The 19,320-nt window shown below is 42.7% G+C and overlaps 1 protein-coding gene across 1 annotated transcript in view; it reads right to left on the bottom strand.

Moving 5' to 3' along the window:
- The window catches only part of HSD17B12 (hydroxysteroid 17-beta dehydrogenase 12), a 112,813-nt gene continuing 93,493 nt past the window's right edge, over nt 1-19,320 (bottom strand). The window contains exons 7-11 of the mRNA XM_081154700.1: nt 18,680-18,714; nt 12,018-12,099; nt 10,369-10,434; nt 1,748-1,897; nt 1-1,422 (exon numbers count right to left, since the gene is read on the bottom strand). Coding sequence (XP_081010826.1) covers nt 1,318-1,422; nt 1,748-1,897; nt 10,369-10,434; nt 12,018-12,099; nt 18,680-18,714 — 438 coding nt within the window. The 3' untranslated portion in view covers nt 1-1,317. The remainder of the gene's footprint in view (nt 1,423-1,747; nt 1,898-10,368; nt 10,435-12,017; nt 12,100-18,679; nt 18,715-19,320) is intronic.

Below are 19,320 nucleotides of genomic sequence, written 5' to 3'. Positions count from 1 at the left end.
TGATTTTCATAGAGCTCAATTTATTCGATGTAAATGTCTATTCCTTATTGGTATATTGTATTCTTACACTTTGTATGCTAAAATGTCTTTTATAGAATAATGGTAACTACGTTTTCTGTTTTTATTTTATGTCCTTAGCTGACAAAATTAAAAGCTAGAAACAAATACTCCAATTAAAAATTTTTTTGCTAATTTACTGGTGCTTAAAACTCAGCCTCGAAATCACAGCCTCGGGCAAGATCTACCTTTCAAATAGCATGTCTCACAATATTGAATTATTGCTTAGCAATTTCCCCAAACAAGTTATGTAGCAGGATAAACATAAGCCTTAATTTATATTAAGCCAGTGTAAAAACAGCCTTAATTTCAAGCACCAAAGAAATATATTTTCAGGCAACACCACAGTTATATCATCTTTCATTAAAACTAATTACGTCAGTATCTATAGGGACCAATCTAAGAGTGTAGAGCCACTCCTCGGGTATCGTTACTGTCCTAGGAACAGCCTCCTGTCACATACGTAAGCAGTGTTGTTGCAGCACAGGAACCACGGCAGCCAGGGTCCAAGCAGGCCACTTTCCTGGGTCAGGGTTTAGTGGCACCACAAGTGGCTGCCAGGTTCAATGTACATTTTTGCCCGTTTACCTTTATAAATCATACCATACAGCATTCAGAAGTTACATACATTTAAACTGAGAAGAAATACGTATTAGAGGAAAGCATATTTTTATGGGCTTCATATATAAGAAAAACTCCAAGCTTCATGAATTATTTTTATGTCATTAGCTACTTTGAGAAAGAATAGTTCCGTATAAACATACAAACTGGGACAGGCCTTTAGAAAAGCTGACAAGAACCATGTAGATGGCAGGACGCCCTCCCATAGTGAACCCATGAACCTCCGGTCCCTCAGGTTGGTAAAGCCAAGACCGAGTAGCTGGCCCTAATTTTTTAAACTATGTTCCAGAGGAAATACAAGAATCATCATTTGACATGTTGGTCCACATGAAACTGTTGGGCTTTATCCAGACTCATATCTACAAATTGCTATACTCCTGCTCCTTCCTATTAAGTTGCTCTTGTTAATATTAGTTCAACATCCAATTGATATAAGCATTTCTATTAAACTATAAAATAACTGCTGGTAGCACCCAGAATATATGTCAGGAGCTCCAGCTTCCTTCCTGATTGTGACCACACTCAGCCTTATTATAACTATTAAAACAACAACTGAAGGTTCAGGAGCTGGGTGGGTGACCCACAGGGAGCGTGCAGAGGCAGAGCATCTCGTCAAGCTGCTCAAGGAGCTACCAGTGCTCAGTTCTTCTTGGCTTTCTTCAGATAGTGAGCCCGCGTGGTCTTGCCCATATTCATGGCCACTTTAATATATAACCAAGAAGGCAGTATTGACAGGATTGTTCCCTAGGAAAAGAAATGGGGAAATACAGAATTACAACCTACAACTTGAACTAAATTAAAACACATGATCTTGTGTTTTACTTTATATATATATTTTTACTTATAGGTAGGTTTTAGAGTTCTTGGGTGTGTAAAATAAAACACAGATAACTCGTCAATAAGTCTAGAGTATATATACATATATAGAAATATAAATATATATATATATATTTTCATATATATGTGTGTGTGTTTATGTATTAATATATCACATCCTATTTTGTGACTCAGTGGGGAAAAAAAAGAACCCAAACCCAAGTGCTGATTTGGGACTTAAAAATCTACCTACCATCAGAGAATGGACGAGGTACCCATTGGTTCGAGATTTCAACCCCACTGTTTTCATCGCCGACTTCACGTACGTCTCTGAAGAGGGTATTTGCAAAGTTGGCTTCCGGACTTTAGCCATTTTCGTAGCTACAAAGAATGGCAGGACACTCTAGAAAGGCAACACCCCCCCAGAAAAAAACATGCCATGGTTAAGAAGGCTACAAACGGAATTCACAGCGATGATCGGTTGCTCTGTGGCAGAAACATTCGGATGAAATATAAAGTTTGCATCTTTAGAGAGAGAGAAAAAAGAGAAGCCGCTATCTAAAGACACCTGGCAGCACAAAGCAAACTAATAAATCAGTCTCTCAATGAAACAGAATTTGAGACGAAAGAGAGTATTAAAGATGAGCAGAAGTATATTTTTGAATCTTTAAAAGAAGGCATTACAGAAGTCTAGAGAGCAGAGCTTCTATCTGAACATTTACAGAACAGCCAAGTAAGAGGCTTTTGGCATTTCATCCTCCTAAAGAGATGCTACTACTTTCCCCGTAATTTATAATCAATTAAGCTTGCTCCACCAGCTTAGGCCCTGCTACAAGGAACACTGCACTTTCTCAGTCTTGGGCTACCACCGCTCTTCTTCCTTAGTTTCTAACCATTCTGCCTCTGAGTTTTAATTTATTGGGGTAACATAACATTATATAAATTTCAGGTGTACAGCTGCTTTTGAGTTTTATAAACTTCGCTATTGATAAGACAGGACCACCTCCCTCTCCTTTCTTCTTTGTGGGGAAGACAGTGTAACAACAGGGAAGCAGCTGGAGCAACTCAGACACGCGGCACGACTGGCGGGCGACGGGCCGCGCACCGCCCGCGGGGGAGCTGGGCAGCGCCGGGGCGAGGCTGCCATGCCTGCGGCATCTGGGATGTGCTTCCACAGGGGACGTGAGGAGGCCTCTGACGGCGAGTCCTGAGTCCTGACAAGAGGCTCCTGTGCAGTCTGAAGTAACTTGGGTGTGGTCGTTCACCAGCGTGGATGTCTGTCTATCTCACACGCGCGAGAGGAAGGGCATCGGTTACAATGACATTTCTATTAAAAAGGACCTGTTCTGACACGTGGAAACAATAAACACGTCATCGCTAGAGACAGAGAGAAAATGGATACGTGTTCCTCACCATGGACCTCCTTCCTGCTGAGAGCTGGAAGGAGCGTTCCGTGTCCCTTTCATTTTCGTTTCTCTGTTTTGTGTTTTCCCACTCCCAAGGATGGGGTAAGGGATACAGCCCACCCTCCTGAACAGGTGAGCTAAAGCTTCAGCCTGCCTGTTAAGAGCCAAGAACCCGAGGACCTAACCGCTGTCACTCTCCACCTTCCCCTCTCTCAGTCCCTGCAGCCACAAGCCCATGCTAAGTGAATTAATGTCCCCAGTACCTCAACACCTGGGCCAACTCTGATTAGGTGACTTTTGGTTTTGGAGAATTTGTTTATTGCAATCATCACTATCCACTTATCCCTCACCTAATAAGCAAAAGTATTTCATCCAAAAGGTCTTTAATTTTATATCATGTTCCTGCAAGGACACAATATATGAGAGCACAGATCAAAGATCTCCGAATGTCACACAGTATGAAATGCAGAGCTCAGTGAGGCTCTCACATGGGAAAGAAAAGAAGAGTTTATTCACCAAGCTGAGGAGCAAACAAAGCAAAAGAGCGCGCGGATATGTACTGTCTCCAATAATGAAGCACGTAAGCAAAGCAAGTCACATCGCTATGCCTCAGGCTTCCTGGTTACAGAAAAAGTGAAGATTAAAAAACTGTTCGCATATATAGATCACAAGCTTGTAAAGTTTTGAGCTTCTCAAGACAAAGATGATCTGAGAACTCTTTAACCGCCCGTTTATATCTGTATCTGGGAGAAACTGGACTGTGCTGATCTTGCGGAATGAAGCCGCATGGCCCGGCTGAGCCACTGGGTGGCGCCAAAGTCAACTCCTCCCCGGTGCCCGGCCGGGTGGCCCCGCGCAGCCCGGCTCTGCAGGTGGGGCGCAGCCCGGACGCCGTGGAAACGCCAGCTCTGCTCAGAAGGGTGTTCGTTCATTGCCACGGCGGCTTGAGATCGAGGCAGTTAACACGGTCTGCTGCAGGGCGGGCGGGACTCGGGGGAAACAACTCGAGCTGGGTCTTAATGCAGCGGGGAGTTTGCCAGGCAGACAAATGCGGGAGGACCATCTTGGGCACCGGGAGCAGCAGGACGCCCCCAGGGAACTGTAAGCCGGGCACGGAGGAGCCACGCCGGGCACGGGGGAGCCGCGCAGGGGCAGGCTGCGCATGCGCAGCACAGACAACCAAGCCCAACGCCGGGCGGCGCTGACCGCGGAGCGCAGGCCCGGGCCTCGCGGTCCCACGCGCGGAACAGTGCCCGGCGCGCGTGCACGCGCAAGGAGGAGCTGCTAAAGGAACTGGCAACACAACGCTTCGCTGACAACGTGACATGAGAGTTTAAAGCAAAATTTTAGACCTTCCCGAGCTTAAGCAAGATCCAATGAAGGCAAACTTACAGGTCAACTGCTTGCCCAGAATTTAAAAAGGAACATTAACGATTACATGAAAGTCAATACCTTATAGGTCAAAAGGTCATGGAGGAACATCCTTGAACAGGTCAACAAAAACACAATAAGCAAGAATTGCTCCATCTTTCCTGCTTCCTCAGGGAAACGACACAGTGACCAGGTCAAGAAGATACTTCCACCTTCATAGGAGGTATTTGGGGCAAAGCAAAATGTAAAAGTTGCTCAAGCTCAACAATTTGCCATTATAAATACAGCCAACTTGAAACCACCCCAATCTTGACAGGTTGGGCAAGTGTCCTGGTCTTCAAATTCAGAATCCCAAAATGAAAGTAATTAACTAAGCCACAAAGCAAAGCTGATGTTTGGTCCTTGCTCAGCCTATTAAAACAAAAAATCCCTGGAGATAACTTGGTATCTTTTTTCTCACCCACTGGAGTAGCTGGCTTAGGCATCTGGTCTTCACAAAACAACTGAGGGGACCCTTGATGAGAAACTGAATGGCTACTACAGCCCAGTGTCATGGAGCAGTGGAAGGATGGGCGCCCCATGCTGCACGGCGGCGATTCCAGAATCCAACACTGGACCTGGTAACTTCACAAGGTAGAGCACCTTCCACACAGCCATCTGTGTGCTACACGTGCCTTACTGCCTTAAAAATGACCAGAACAATGCACAACCATGCCTGGAAAACATGGATCCGGCTCGTCTGTTTACACAATATGGATTCTAGACGTGGTGTTTCATCTGCCTTTTCTGAGCATTAAATTCACCAGTGTAGCCGCACTCGTTCTTAAGGCCGGGGCTGCAGCTTCTGTGAGGTGTGGGAGGGAAGCTTTTTGTCCTTAAATCTGTGCACTCATTTTCCATTTCAGGGTCTGTTCAATTAAAAAAGCAGGAAGAGTACTACACTCTTCAAAAATATCAGTGTCATAAAAGATAAAGTCTGTGGATATATTCCAGATTAGAGGAAACTAAAGAAGCAGGACAACTATATAACACCTGGTCCTAGAGTGAATTCTTTACTGGGGGATTAAAGATGCTATAAAAATATTATGGGGATTACAAATTGGGAGTATAAATGGCAAATTAGGTAAAAATATTTTAGCAATGTTAAACTCTAAAGTTGGTAACTGTACTGTCGCTATATGTAAGAGTCTCCTTACTCTTTGGAAATACACACTCACGTATTTAGAAGTAAAGAACCATGATGTATGCAACTCACCAATGATAAAATAAATGGAGTAAAATGTTAACGAGGACTGAATCTTAGTAAAGGGTATTTGGAAATTCTTTGTACTATTCTCATTCTTGCAGTTTTTCTGTAGATTGAAATTATTTCCAAATAAAATGTTTTTAAAAAACAAGGCTTGTGGAAGTTTTACAAAATGAGTCCAGGAAGTAAAGTTTTAGGGTCTGTCCTGGTGTTAGCTATTTCTTACATACCCCACATTATAACTGGTCAGCACAGGGCCCACAGAGGAGCCCAGTAGTGGGGCCCGCCAACTAGCCAGTCAGGTTACTTCTGATTTTGCACTTTCAGAGAGTTAAGCATCACTGGATTGTGCTTTAATTACATGGTCAGAGTGAGACCAGATCGTTCTCGACAGCGGAGCACCCTTCTGGTAAGGTTCACAAAAAGGCACTTCTCACCCTCTATTCAAAAACCAACAGACAAGGTCTACTGGGACCCAAATTCACCTCCAGGGCCTTGATAGCACTTGTTTTGTCACTACTGTTTATTTTCATTTCCAGGAAATGCTTACATAATGGCAAATCTGAATTAATGAAGGGACTTTTAAATGATCTTATAAAATTACAGGAAAGAAGTTGAGGGAAAGATGGGGAAAGAAAAGCAAAGGAAAAAATATTAATAGGGAATTCAATATAAAACAACCTAGGATTTGAAAAACATACTCTCTTCCTCTCCTGAAAGAGCGATCTGATGTACATTCATATGGAAATAGACCTAAAAAGACAGCTTTCCTTCCAAAGACCAGGAGAAACAGAAATTTGGTAACATTAGCCTGGAAGCCCTCTAGATATAGAGGTTGGAAATTCAAGACCAGAGGCATCTGGGAGCAACAGAAGAAGCTCAAAGGGCCCTCAAAACAGATGCCTGTGTACTGCAAAGCGTGGCCATGCGTAGCCAGAGTCCTCCGTGGTGGCAGACAAAAGGCGGGTCTGTACTGAGCCCTGAATTAGCAACACAGAGACAAGATAAAAAGCCCAGTTCTCAAGACTGCATCGAAGTAGGAGAGGGGGAAGGCCCAGCGAGTATCGGGCAGGGGGCCGCCATAAGAACTAGGAAAGCAGAAGGAAAGGCGTGACCACTGTGCCAAGTGGTGAGACAAGGTTTCCTAGGGCAGGTGAAGTGCGGCCTGAGCCTGGAAAGGTGGAGGGGTCACAGATTCGGGTGTGACTGGGCAGGGAGGCGATGTGGAGAGGAGCTGGGAAGGGTGTGCTGGAGGAGCATGCAATGGACACAAGGCCCACTCGGGCGGACACAGGCTGGATGATGGAGCAGCAAGACAGGCCATGGCCTCGTGGAGTTTCCACTCAATCCTAAACGTTGGGCAGCACTGGAAGACTACGAAGGAAAGCAACGTTACCCGAGTTGTATTTTAACAAGTTCACCCAGGAAACAGCACGTGGGATGGAGTGGATGGGGAAACGAGGGGATACAGATTCCTAGTCCAAAAATGTGCAGAAAGCACCACCAAAGAACACCCATCATTTTAACTGGGAGCGTCATATATAGAGACCAGGTTGTTTTGTCCCTTTGGTCAGAACGGACATGAGACTCCAGCATTCTGATATGTTCACACAGAAATGACAACTGTACTTCCCCTCACCAATGACTGAATTTTATATTCTCACCAAATTCATTCGAAGTTTAAGCTGAATGAATTCACAAGAAGGGAGACAATGATCAGTGAAATTACATGATTCATATTCATTATCAGGGAAAAGTAAAAATAATCAGAGTACAATATTTTGGAAAACATGTGCTTTCATAGTACCTTCTAGTCACATCAACTTAATAGGCAGCGAATTAGCAGAAAAGACCTTTGAGGGAAACAAGCTGTGGGAACGGGAGAGGAGGAGATAGTCTTGTACATTGACAGAATCTGAGAAACCACTCATCTGTGCCCACAGAGCCCAACACTCCCTTTTGTCATGGAAACAGTTGCAGCTTCTGGTCACACTACCAATGGACCTTCAGCATTCCTGCCGAGTCTCGGTGTTTAAAAATGATCAGATTAATAGCTTGATGACAATAATTTCATCAGCCTGGGAAAACGGCACAACACTGTGGCTTTGATGTCCTGCCTCCCATGGGTGCTTACTGGCTCCCATGTTAGGAAACACTGCACATCACACACAGCAGGCTCAGGCCACTGACACGACAGTGCCTGGTGTAGGGAAGGGAGGAGTTTAAAATCCCCGGTTCTCGAAATCCCTGTCTTGCCCCATGTGCCCTGTATTTATGGGATGCTGCAAGTCAGAACACCAAAGGGCTATGATATCTCAGCGCCCGCTGAGCAGAGCTGCAGGCGGGGTGAGAGGAAGCAGGCTCGGAGCTGACCCTGGAAGACGGGGAAATGTCCACCCCGCTCTCCCTCGACTGGCCAGCCCCTCGCTGTGGGTGACTCAGCACCAGCATCTACTCATAAATGAAAAGGGTTAGAAGCTACATTTAGGTAACTCTTAGGCCCCTCCTGACTGTCTAAAGAGATAAAGGAAGAAATGGAAGTGAGTGGCCAAGTGCCTCCTGGTTCCATGACTGTCCGAGCACAGGGGACCCAGCAAGTGACCGCTGGTGTCCTAAAGGCCCGGAGCAAGCAGCGCTTTGGTGCCAGACAGACTCGGACTTGAGTCCTGGTTCAACATGGGCAAGTGGCTTAACCTCTCTACACTGCAATTTCCATAAATTTAAAGATGATGATCACACCGTCTTATGAAAGGTCATTATGAGATGCAGTGAAATAAATGGATATATATGAAGTGCTTAGCACTGTGCCTGAGAAGCATCCCCTCAAATATTAGCTACTGTTATGATGGTTGATCATCTGGGGCTGCAGGGTTGATCATTTGGGGCTTCAGGGTACAAAAAGTGAAACACAGTAATGAAAGCCATAAGGAACACTATGTGTGTGAAGCGGTGGGGCAGGTCATGGGCAGGAGCAGAAAAAGCGTAAGAAAGTCAACTTCTCCCAAGGCACTATTAAAAATGTACCTAAGCATGGAAATGCTGTGAGCCATTTTTTCTTTGTGTTGAGATAGATACCCATAAAAACTCCTACATTTGCTTCCTCTTGTATTATGTATTATATTTTCACAGTATTATATCTGTTAGCTGCATAATAAAATCAAAGGTCCCTATAAAAATTAACTCAAAATGAACCAAAAGCCCAAATGTAAGAGCTAAAACTATAAAACTCTTAGAAAGAAAACATAAGTATAAGAAAACTCTTGAAAGAAAACTCTTCATAACATTGGATGTGGCAATATTTCTTGGATATGACACCAAAAGCACAAGCAACAAAGGAAAAAAATAGGTCATCTGGACCACATCAAAGTGAAAAACTGTTGTGAATCATAGGACACTCTCCACAGAGTGCAAAGGCTACCCATAGAGTGGGAGGAAATATTTGCGAACTATGTATCTAATAAAAGATTCATGTCCAGAATATATAAACAACTCCTACAATCCAATAATAAAAAGCAAACAATCCAATTAAGTAATGGGCTAAGGACTTGAACAGACTTTTCTCCACAGAAAACATACAAATGATCAATGAGCACATGAAAAGGTGCTCAACCTCACTCATCATTAGGGAAATGTAAATCACAACCACAGTGAGATACTGCTTCCAACCTTTAGAACAGCTATTACTCAAACACAGAAAACCAGAAAGTAAGTATTGGTGAGGGTGTGGAGAAACTGGAACCCTTGCACATTGCTGGTGGGAATGTAAAACAGGGCAGCACTATGGAAAACGGTAAGGCAATTCTCTCTCTTCCCCGCAAAAGTAGAATTACTATAAGATCCAGTAATTCCACTTCTGGGCACATACACGAAAGAATTGAAAGCAGGGTCTTGAAAAGACAGGTGCACATCCATGTTCACAGCAGCAGCATCCACAGCAGCCACGAGGTGGAGGCAACCCAAAGCCCATCCACAGATGAATGGATAATCACAGTGTAGCATATCCATAAGGTGGAATATTACTCAGCTTTAAAAAGGAAGGAAATTCTGACACATGCTGCAACATGGATGAAACTTGAAGACACTAGCTAAGTAAAAAAAGCCAGTCCCAAAAGAACAAATACTGCACGATTCCACTCAGATGAAGTACCTAGCACAGTCAGATTCAGAGAGACAGAAAGTAGAATGGTGGGTGCCAGGGCTGGGGGAGGGGAAGGGGGAGTCAGAGTTTAATGGGGACAGGGTTTCAGTTGGGAAGACGGAAAAATTCTGAAGCTGGATAGTGGTGATGGTTACACAGCAATGTGAATGTACTTAACACCACCGAACTGAATACTAAAAATATCTAAATAGTGTCTTCTGTTACGAATATTTCACCACAATCTTTTAACTATTAAGAATCATTACCGTATCTGTTTCATCCCAGTGTTTGCCGTCATCCTTGCTCTAGTAAAAGTCAGTTTTGTTCCGCTCCCCACCCTCTCTGGTGGTTATTACATGGTGGCTTTGGAACAGTCACAGCATACCTGTGTACCTGGCAGCTAAGATATATTAACAGTACAATTCTCTTGAAATAAAACCTTAAGAACTTACAATAATTATGCTTCAACTGTTTACACTAAATTCACTTCTACTCTAGGTATCCTGACTTTAAAAGGATACCTAAGGAATAATTTTTTTAAAAAATCCAGACTTGAAGTGCATGAAGAAAAAAAGAAATCATGCCTTTAATAGTGTGCTAACATCATAGTCACTTACTTAGGAATGAGATTTTCTTTCGTTACCAAGATGGCAACAGTTGCTGTGGAAACCACACAAAAACAGGAATACTTAACTGAAACAAACTCTACTCACCTGCACAAAGATGCCCTTGCTCTTATATTCCTCATGGATGCACTGAGAGAAGAAATCCACAAAAGCCTGGGAGGGGGTGGGAGTGAGAAGAAAACACACACACATCACATCAATCTGTCTGACTTGTAACCACGGAAACAAAAATAAACTAACCATTTAACACTATAGCTTCTAATCATTCTTTTTATTTCAAATGCAGAAGAGACCTTAAAAAAACACCTCAAGCCCTCAAGTCATTTTTATCTGCCACTAAATTAAGTATTCTCTTACCAAATATAATATCCAGATAAAATTTTGATGTAACTGGAAAAAGCTCTTTTCTTTTTTCAGAAAATTGCTCTACGAGAAGAAATGTTTGCTTATACAACAAAGGATGCATTCCCCCCCTCCCTACTTGCCATTCAAACAGAAACACAGTATCAATTCTGGTCAGCTCTGTTCTGTGGGCACTTTGTTGTCAATAAGGAAAGAGCAAGCATCGCCTTGGCCCTGTGGGGTCCAGGAAGCGTAGAGATGAACGGGACAGCCCGTCTTCCTCTGTAGCACAACTTTAAATCTGCTTGTGAAATATAATGGACGGGACCTCAGGCTTGAAATGCAAAGTATCAGTAAGGACTCTACTAGGGTCCCAAGGATTAGTCTTATGTCCACGAAGCAGAACAGGCAGGCAGCTGGAGTTCACCCTTCACTTCCAGAAACCTGGTGTTGGCCATAAACACCACCACTGCATGTTTCAGAGCCACAGAAGGCAAGCAGATTGCAGGGGCGGGGGTGGTGCCAAGCTTCCCTAAAAGACAGTAGTTGCTGTTTACGGTTTTCCAGTGGACACAAAGCCAAGTGAAAAAGCAGGCAGGTGTGTCGGTCTTTACCTTCTCTGACCTATTGCGCGTTCTTATTATGTATTATATTTTGCTCATTTCCCCTAAAAGTGTATTTAATTCCAGCATCTCAGTGGGCATTTCCATTTCAGAGATGTAGCCTATGCCTTGATAATGTATATGCAGATAATGCTATTGACCTGACCTGCAGGCAGTGGGAAATGCATCCTAAATTACTTTCCTGGTAGTGATCTGAAGAGGTGAATGGTAATATAGAAATTACGACATCTTTCACAGTTCTGGAAAATTCTCATCTCACTCCAGAAGCAACAATAAACATCTGTGAATTCTGAGTAGTATGGCAAAATACACTCTCACCCAGTCTATCTTGTGCCTACTATGTGTATTTAAGTGCTGACTGGCTGTGACCCTTCTACTCAGCCCTTCGACTTGAACTGATGCTGTATGAAGGTGACTCATTCATGAATCAAATTCCCGATCTTAGATCCACTGACCTTATTTTCTGATCGACTGAGCTAACTGGCGTAGGCCAGCTGTCTCTGGAAAGTTCAAATATCAATTTTAACAGCAGTAAACTAGTGGGAGGAAAGAAACCATGTGTGGATCTGAGATCTTGGTGCCCATTTATAAAGTTTGTACCAATCAGTTCTCGTTGGCTCTGGCTCCCCTGAAACCGGTGTAGGGTATTTTCCTTTTCTTCTCATTCACTTGAAAACTGCCAAGAACAGAACTTCAAGAAAGTTCTATGCTCATCTCTGAGATGAAAAAGATCCCTCGTTTCTACTCTGACATTACTGAGAGATCGTTCACCTTGGCCGCAGAGTAGATGGTCAGCAGCGGGACTGGGCTCATGCCACTGGCAGAGGAGATGTTCAGAATCACTCCTTTAGATCTGAAAAGGAAAATGTTCCATAAACAGGATGAAATATATACACGCTGTTTGTACGTTAGAGATGGAGAGACAGATCGGAAACAGAATGACCCAGCTGTTTTCTAACGCACGTCTCTCCCTGCCTTTCATCAGCATGTGATGCGTTCGGTCAGTGAATGAGGCATAACTCAATCAACTAAAAATAGCTCTCGTTTGCAGTTCGCTCATTTCTCAGCCTTAGCAATCTGGGGCATGGCCGGATCAGGGCCACAGTCCCCGAGCTGACCTCCGCCCTGAGGTCTTCTCGGCCCACAGCACCAAGAATTCCCACCTGTGGAAGCACTCCCAGACCCCCTGCATGCCTTTGTTCTGGTATCATCACGTATTGCCTTGCTGTGGCGTTTAATCATTTTTATATGCGTACATATTTCTCTCCCTCAACAGAACCATAAGCTTCTGGACATCACTCACCTTGTCCTCACTTTCCCTCAGCGCACCCAGCACAGCCGAGCATGTAACCAGTGCTTAATAAAAGCTTCTGGAAGCGAGCGCTCCCGCCTTCCCTGGGTCACGGATACTCAGGTGCTAAATGAAGAGCTGACGCCAACATGAGACGCTATAGCTCAGCAGACCATTTTCTCTAGCGAAAAGGCAAAGCTCAAAAGTTTCTACTGTAACTTTTAGAGGCTAATGGAATTTAAAAGTCAGAAAGTTAGCAGGAGTTACTAATTCTACAAATGAAAAGTAGCCTGAGGAAAGCAATACTGTAAATATACGAGTTGCTAGCAAGTATATATGGGTTAGGTGAGGTGTGGAATGAGGGTTTGGGGCACGTTAGATTTAACAGCCAGCTCTTCCCCCTCAAGTCCACTCCCATTGGGGGTGGTCCCCTTCTTTAGCTGCGCCGACCTGACCTCACCCCTCTGCTGCCCGCCCGGTCAGGTCCCTTCCCCTCAACCCAGTTTCCCAGTATCCTTCACCTGCATTTACTTCCCCCAAAGCCTATTTTTTCAATATTAAAAAAAGGGACTAGATCCTTTTTATGCAAAATAATAAGAGAAACATGATTAAGTGGCATCTCCATTATTTTAGACATAAATCTGAAAAGAAATAATCCCCAAAGGTCACCCGGTCCATCTGCCAGCCTCTGGGCAAGATGCCACTTCGACCGTCAAATGGAGTCTGGATCCTGGATCCTCCTCAGCTTAATTGTCACTAGAAACAAGTTGTTTTTGTTTTTTTAACTGAAGTCCTTGTTTGTAATACACACTTTCCTAAACGGTGACATCCATTAACATTTTGGTCATAGAAATCAAATTTCAAATTTGAAAACGTCATACTAGGGTTTTGAAGAAAGTTGGAAATTAGTCAATGTATTAATTATACCATTTTTGTATTTTTTTAAATTCAATATTATTTTGCATTAGTTTCAGGTGTACAGCATAGTGGTTAGACAATCATACACTTTACAAAGTGTTCCCCTTGATATTTCCAATACCCAACTGGCACCATACATAGTTATTACAATATTATTGACTATATTTTTAATTTTGTATTTTTTGCTTATGTCTCTCGCAAAGACAGAAAAGCCTTTTCTTTTTAAATTTTAAGGTGAGACTGTCAGACTCTCTATCAGGAGTTAGAAGCCAATCACTCTAAGATAAAAACCTGTGAATTAGCAATGAATTTCTAGTAATTTCATTTTACCTATATTTGTGAGAAATTCCTTTGATGAAAATGGACTAAAAACCACTTGCAAAACTGGAGATGTTTAATATAGCATTAGTTTATGGTGCTTAAAATATCTCCATCTTTTTAGGGTGTTGAAAATATTCAGAAATTAGCTTGTGGTGATGGCTGCACAGCTTTGTGAATATACTAGAAACCACCAAATTGTGCTCTTTATAAATGAGTGGATTTTATGGTATGTGAAATGTATCTCAATAAATCTGTCAACAACAAAAAAGAGGAAAAATATATATATTTATGATATATTAGACGGTGCCACCTTTAAGCTCAGAGCAGATCCCAATGAAGTGGAAGCTACAAAAGCGATTCGTTTTCACTAAAATGGATTCTTAAAACTTCATTCACCAGAGCAATGATTTCAACACAGGAAAATTCACTTAAAGATAACAAAAACTTCTTTCCCGTTTTTGAATATAACAGACCAAATCAAATATGTCACAATTATGCAGCCTTGCTTGTTTAATTGTCTATTCCTTGAGTCAACTGAGATTTTTGTTTCTCAAATATTCCACCCTAATTACAATTTCTAGGAGGCAGCGTTAGTTTGAATTAGTGACAAGTCAGAATTTGAGGGTACTTGATTCACAACACAACATTTTGCACTCCAAAGTACATTAAAACAAGCCTAAGACCAACCAAGTATAAAGCGAGAATGCACTAGGCCTAAGTAAATAAAAGGAAAGCATTTATAACCTTACTAAAGTGTCAGCAGAGGAAATAGCCCTCTACAAAAACTCCATGCTACCAAGAAGCACACGTATTTGCTTGCCTAGCAGAAGCCTTCCTCCCACAGGCACATGCACAACAGCACAAAATCCTCTCTCTCTCCCCAAGGACAATCACGTTCGCCTTAGTTTTGTCTGAATCATAAATAACGCTGGTACAGCTGCCTTAATCCCTGTACATGCAGGATCTATTCTTTACGCAGAGATGGGGGATGGACAGTTGGGAGGGGGAGGCACAGAGGACTCGTCTTTAAAATAAACTACTCTGTTGAGCTCTGATCCTCTATCTAAGCTGAATTAGTGACGTCAAACCAGTTTCCATGGCACAGCCAGACTCACAACAACTCTGTTCTCTCAAGCAGAAGGACAAAAGGGGCTGCGCTTAATTGCACAGAGAAACAAACATAAAACCAAAGCCTGGTTAATCTCTCATTTTCCGGGGACTCAGGGAGCAATTCTAAGATTGGAAGGTACATTAAGAATATTTGCTGAAGTTCCACAATGAAGACTCACATCGCTTCAGCGCATTTCCAGTTTGTTATGACAAATAATCCAAATAAACAAGGCAAGTAATATTTTCTGACACAACATTCTTAATCCATCACGCGTCTCACTTGCTGACAGCCACACGATGGTGTCCTGGTGCGTATCACTGAGGCTCGACTAGAACGAAAACACTGCAAAAACCAAGCGGAGAGCACCACTGCTGATAAGGTTAGAACTCCCTCAGACCTGTGAAAATCCCTATCACAACACTCCCCTTCGTTGTCACCTGGATAAAAAAAAAAAAAAAGCCAAGGCCTTACTCTTCTCTACATGTCCCCCTATCCCAGCAGACTGTTGTAGTAACCTTGTCTGGAGCTCTAGAAAAATATTATTGCCATAGAGGAAGCGATAGGTCTCCCTTGAAGTAAGTCACTGATTTCTGCCTTTCTCGGGAACCTCATCATTGCCCCACATTGCGGGTGAGGAGAGGGAGGTGGGGGCGTAAATGCCATGTGAAGAAATGGAACACGGTCAACCCTAGTGTGGACGTCGAACTGTATACAGAGTTTGACAGCAGTCAAGGGAGACTGTGTAAAAAAGACCATCACGATTCTTCATAGTCCCATTTCTTATCAGGGAATGCAAAAGTGTGCTCTTGGAGGGTCATTCCTCTTATTTTTAAGCTTAAACATAATGCTGAACTTGGTACAGACAGTTCTCTAACAGACTCTCAGGAAAACCAAGAAACATATCAAAACAGTTGTATGTCAGGAGAGAATCCTGGAACACAGGGTCAGGTAGATAATTAGAACTAGTGATCCAAGAGCTTTGTACAAATATTGCTTTGTTGAAGAAAGTTTGCAAACACTTGCCACATGAAAGAGAATTGCCTGCCCTAAAACACCATAACATGTCATAATTCCACCTTAAGCAATACAGTATGAAAGAGGCTATTTTTAGCTTTTCCATGGTTGTTATGGCAACCACCTCCTGGCTCCAGCTGTACACAATGTTTATAATTCCAGGGAAGTGGAGAGAGCAAGTTTCCTCTGTAATGTAATTATGCACTTTCTACCTCTATGGTAATATAATACCTTCGTTTGCTTGCAGATATTTGTTTAGTGATGGTCAGCTGGCCCCAGGCTATAGTTCTAGAGGGTTTGGAAAACCTCATACATCAGAGATAGAATCAGTGCAAGGGGGAAAAAACAACAAAGGATCTTTATATAGGACTGCTTTTACTAAACAGAGATGAATCTGATGGAAACCAAGCATAGGAAATATGCCATTTGGGGACAGTGTAAAGGGCAGGCTATAATACAATCATTTATAATGTATAAGGCTTACCAGGTGCTCTGTTAAACTGGAGTTCTTTCCTCTTGGGCATGCAGCCTCTGCCTGAGTCCAGGACAATGGAATGTGGGCAGAGTGATGTACAGCCCTTCCAGGCCTGACCCACGAAACCTCCCATAAAATCATCCTTACTCTCTCACCGCCTCGCTAGCTGGATCCGGAGGACTTGGCAGAGAACTGCAATGCCCAAGGGAAGAGGAATGGAGGCCCCAGAGGCAAGGAGCCTGAGACCCTGAACGACTGGGCAGAGCAGAGCCCTGACCACTAATTCACGTTGGCCGTGCTGCAAGGGGAAAATCAACTCTTACAGTGTTAAGCCACGGAGATTTGAGGGTGGTCTGTTAGAGCAGTTAGCCTACCTTGACTAATACAACTAGAAACCCCTTGAACTCAAGTGAATATAGCTATTCCTTCTCCTAACCAAAAGAACAAACTCATAAAATCCAGTCACATTTCTTACTAGTTCCTAACAAATGCCACGATCACCCCATGATGTCAGTTTCAGTCCAGCCTATGATGGCTTTCCGCCAGATCATTCCTCAACCTCAGTTTAAAATCAACCTGAGTTCTTAAAGGATCCAATGCATCTTCTGTATGCTCCATGATAAAATCTACTCAATGAATGCCTGTTGAATGGGTGGACCCTTTTCTTTGCATTCTTTGTTTTTATCTAACGCTTCAACTACAACCGTGATCGTAACTGCGAGGTCTACAGAGACAGGGGTGAAGTTCCTAGTACCTTGTGCATTTACTAATTATGTAGCTTCATAGCATTCATTTGACTTAAAGTAATGAAATTCTATGACTCTGAATCCAATACTTTATGGTCTGCAAAATATGTCATAACCATGACCTCTTTTGATTTAGGTTTTCACCAACACACTTAAAAATTCCTTTTACAATACCTCTGTGACTTAAAAGTATGTAAGTATTTCTTTTTTAATGGATGGACTTCCTACTCTGAATTAATACCATGTCACTTGCAGCTGTCAAAGTAGGATTAAGGTGATGCTCCAAATTTCATCCCTCCTGAGTTCTATTCTGTCTGCCCTAATTCTCTGCAATTTTCTAGGGTTCTGGTCTGGTTTGACCACTGTCACTTCCATATCTGACCACCCAGGGGACACACTCCCATGGTCAACCAACAACAAGCAGTTTGAAGATTTTAAAGAGAAATGTGACTAAAGTCAAGCTATTAAAATATACAAAACTACATATAAAATGTTATTACAAACAAAGAGCATTGCTAAGGAGCAGTTTCTCAACCAGTCTCTGCAGATGCCAAACAAAATGGATTCCTAACCTCAGTTTCCTCATCTGTACAATGGTGGGAGGCTATCAAAGTTAAATGAGTTAACACATATCATGCTCTTGGTACAACACCTGGCACGTAATATATACTCCATAAACATTAGCTGTAATTCCTTCCTGAAGCTGGTCAGAGGTTTCTACACAGAAGTAGGATTGTGGGTCTTCCCTTCTCAAAGCTGTGATTCCTTTGGATGTCTTCCAAACTCAAAGCTATTTTGCAGAGGAAGGATGACTGTGAAGCCCTAAATTTAGCAAATGAGCAAGCCAGCTCAAGATGCAAGCCCAGCTCTTTGCAACAGGTCTTCTTTGAAGGTCTAGCCATCATTCAGGCTTTTCCAAGGCAAGAACAGGGTTTAACCACAATTTCACACTTTGTGCTGTTTCAAATGTAAAAGCTCAACAATACATTTCTCAATAAAAATGAAGACATCCAGGGTATCCCAGTGGAACCCAATATAAAGTGGAATGATGAGGCTAGTGGACATAGTCTTTTCCTCCAAGCGGGGGTTTAGCATCCTATAATCATCTTATAGTCCCAATTCCCCATACGTCCATGCTCCCAGTAAGAATTGGAAAACCAGGGGATGGGGGCTTACTTCATGAAACTCCACTGATTTGGGCTCTGAGAGCACAGAGCTTTGAGAAGGCATTCCAGGGGATATCCCAGGAACTCTATCCACCCCCTCAGAATAGCAGGCAATTGAGTTAGTGATGGTGACTCAAGCAGGCTTTTTATCCAGATCTAAAGGAACCACCGTAACCCCGGAGAGGGAAATAAAAAGGGAATTGAGTGGAAAAAGCCTCCCCCACCAGATGACTCACACTTCACCCTGTGACTCACCCAGCACACTGCTGTCACTAAGACTTGGAGGAGAGGTTCATTAGTCACTTTAGTGAATTTTTCAAAGAAAGGATTCTCCCTATAAATAATCATGAGCTCTGTCTCCCCAGTGTTTATGTGTGAGCTCGTGACTCACCTTTCTACCATGCCAGGCAGCACCAAGCGTGTCATCTGCAAGAGAGAAAAACAAAACATTCATGATGGCTGAAGATGCAACAGAGAAAAGGTGAAAAGAACTCACCCACACAAACGAGAAGGGAATCACAAAGCCACTCACAACCTCCACAGACAGCGGTTTATTTTATATAGTCTATATAATTTGTGCCAAGAAAAGGAATCAGATGAAATTACTAGAGAGAACTTTGGGAACACTTTCAGTGAACTTGGCTAAAATTATTCTTGCCTGATATGTAATACTGACAGAGCTCTTCAAATAATTAAGGATTTATGGTGAAATCTAAGTATCTCAAAATGCATTCTCAGGAAAGGACATGGGTTATCACAAGAAATACCGTGCCTACACGATTACTTAAGCTTTCTCATTTCAAGAGCTCAAATGATCTTTTCCTATCAAAAGAGCCTTTAGAAGGCCATAAAGTGGCATGTTGGCAAATACTAAGGATATCTTCGCATTTGCTTCTCTTGTTGCTCTAGCCAGGTGTGAGTGAAACTCATCCTCAGAGAAAATTGAGGTTAATCTGTGATCTCAAGTAACCAATGATGAAAACACAATACTTGCATTATTAAAGGACTTCATGGGCTACACACATAGAAGAT

Source organism: Miniopterus schreibersii, assembly GCF_964146895.1.
Source record: "Miniopterus schreibersii genome assembly, chromosome: 12".
In the NCBI taxonomy this organism is placed as follows: domain Eukaryota; kingdom Metazoa; phylum Chordata; class Mammalia; order Chiroptera; family Miniopteridae; genus Miniopterus; species Miniopterus schreibersii.
This window is presented reverse-complemented; position numbering and strand designations above follow the sequence as displayed.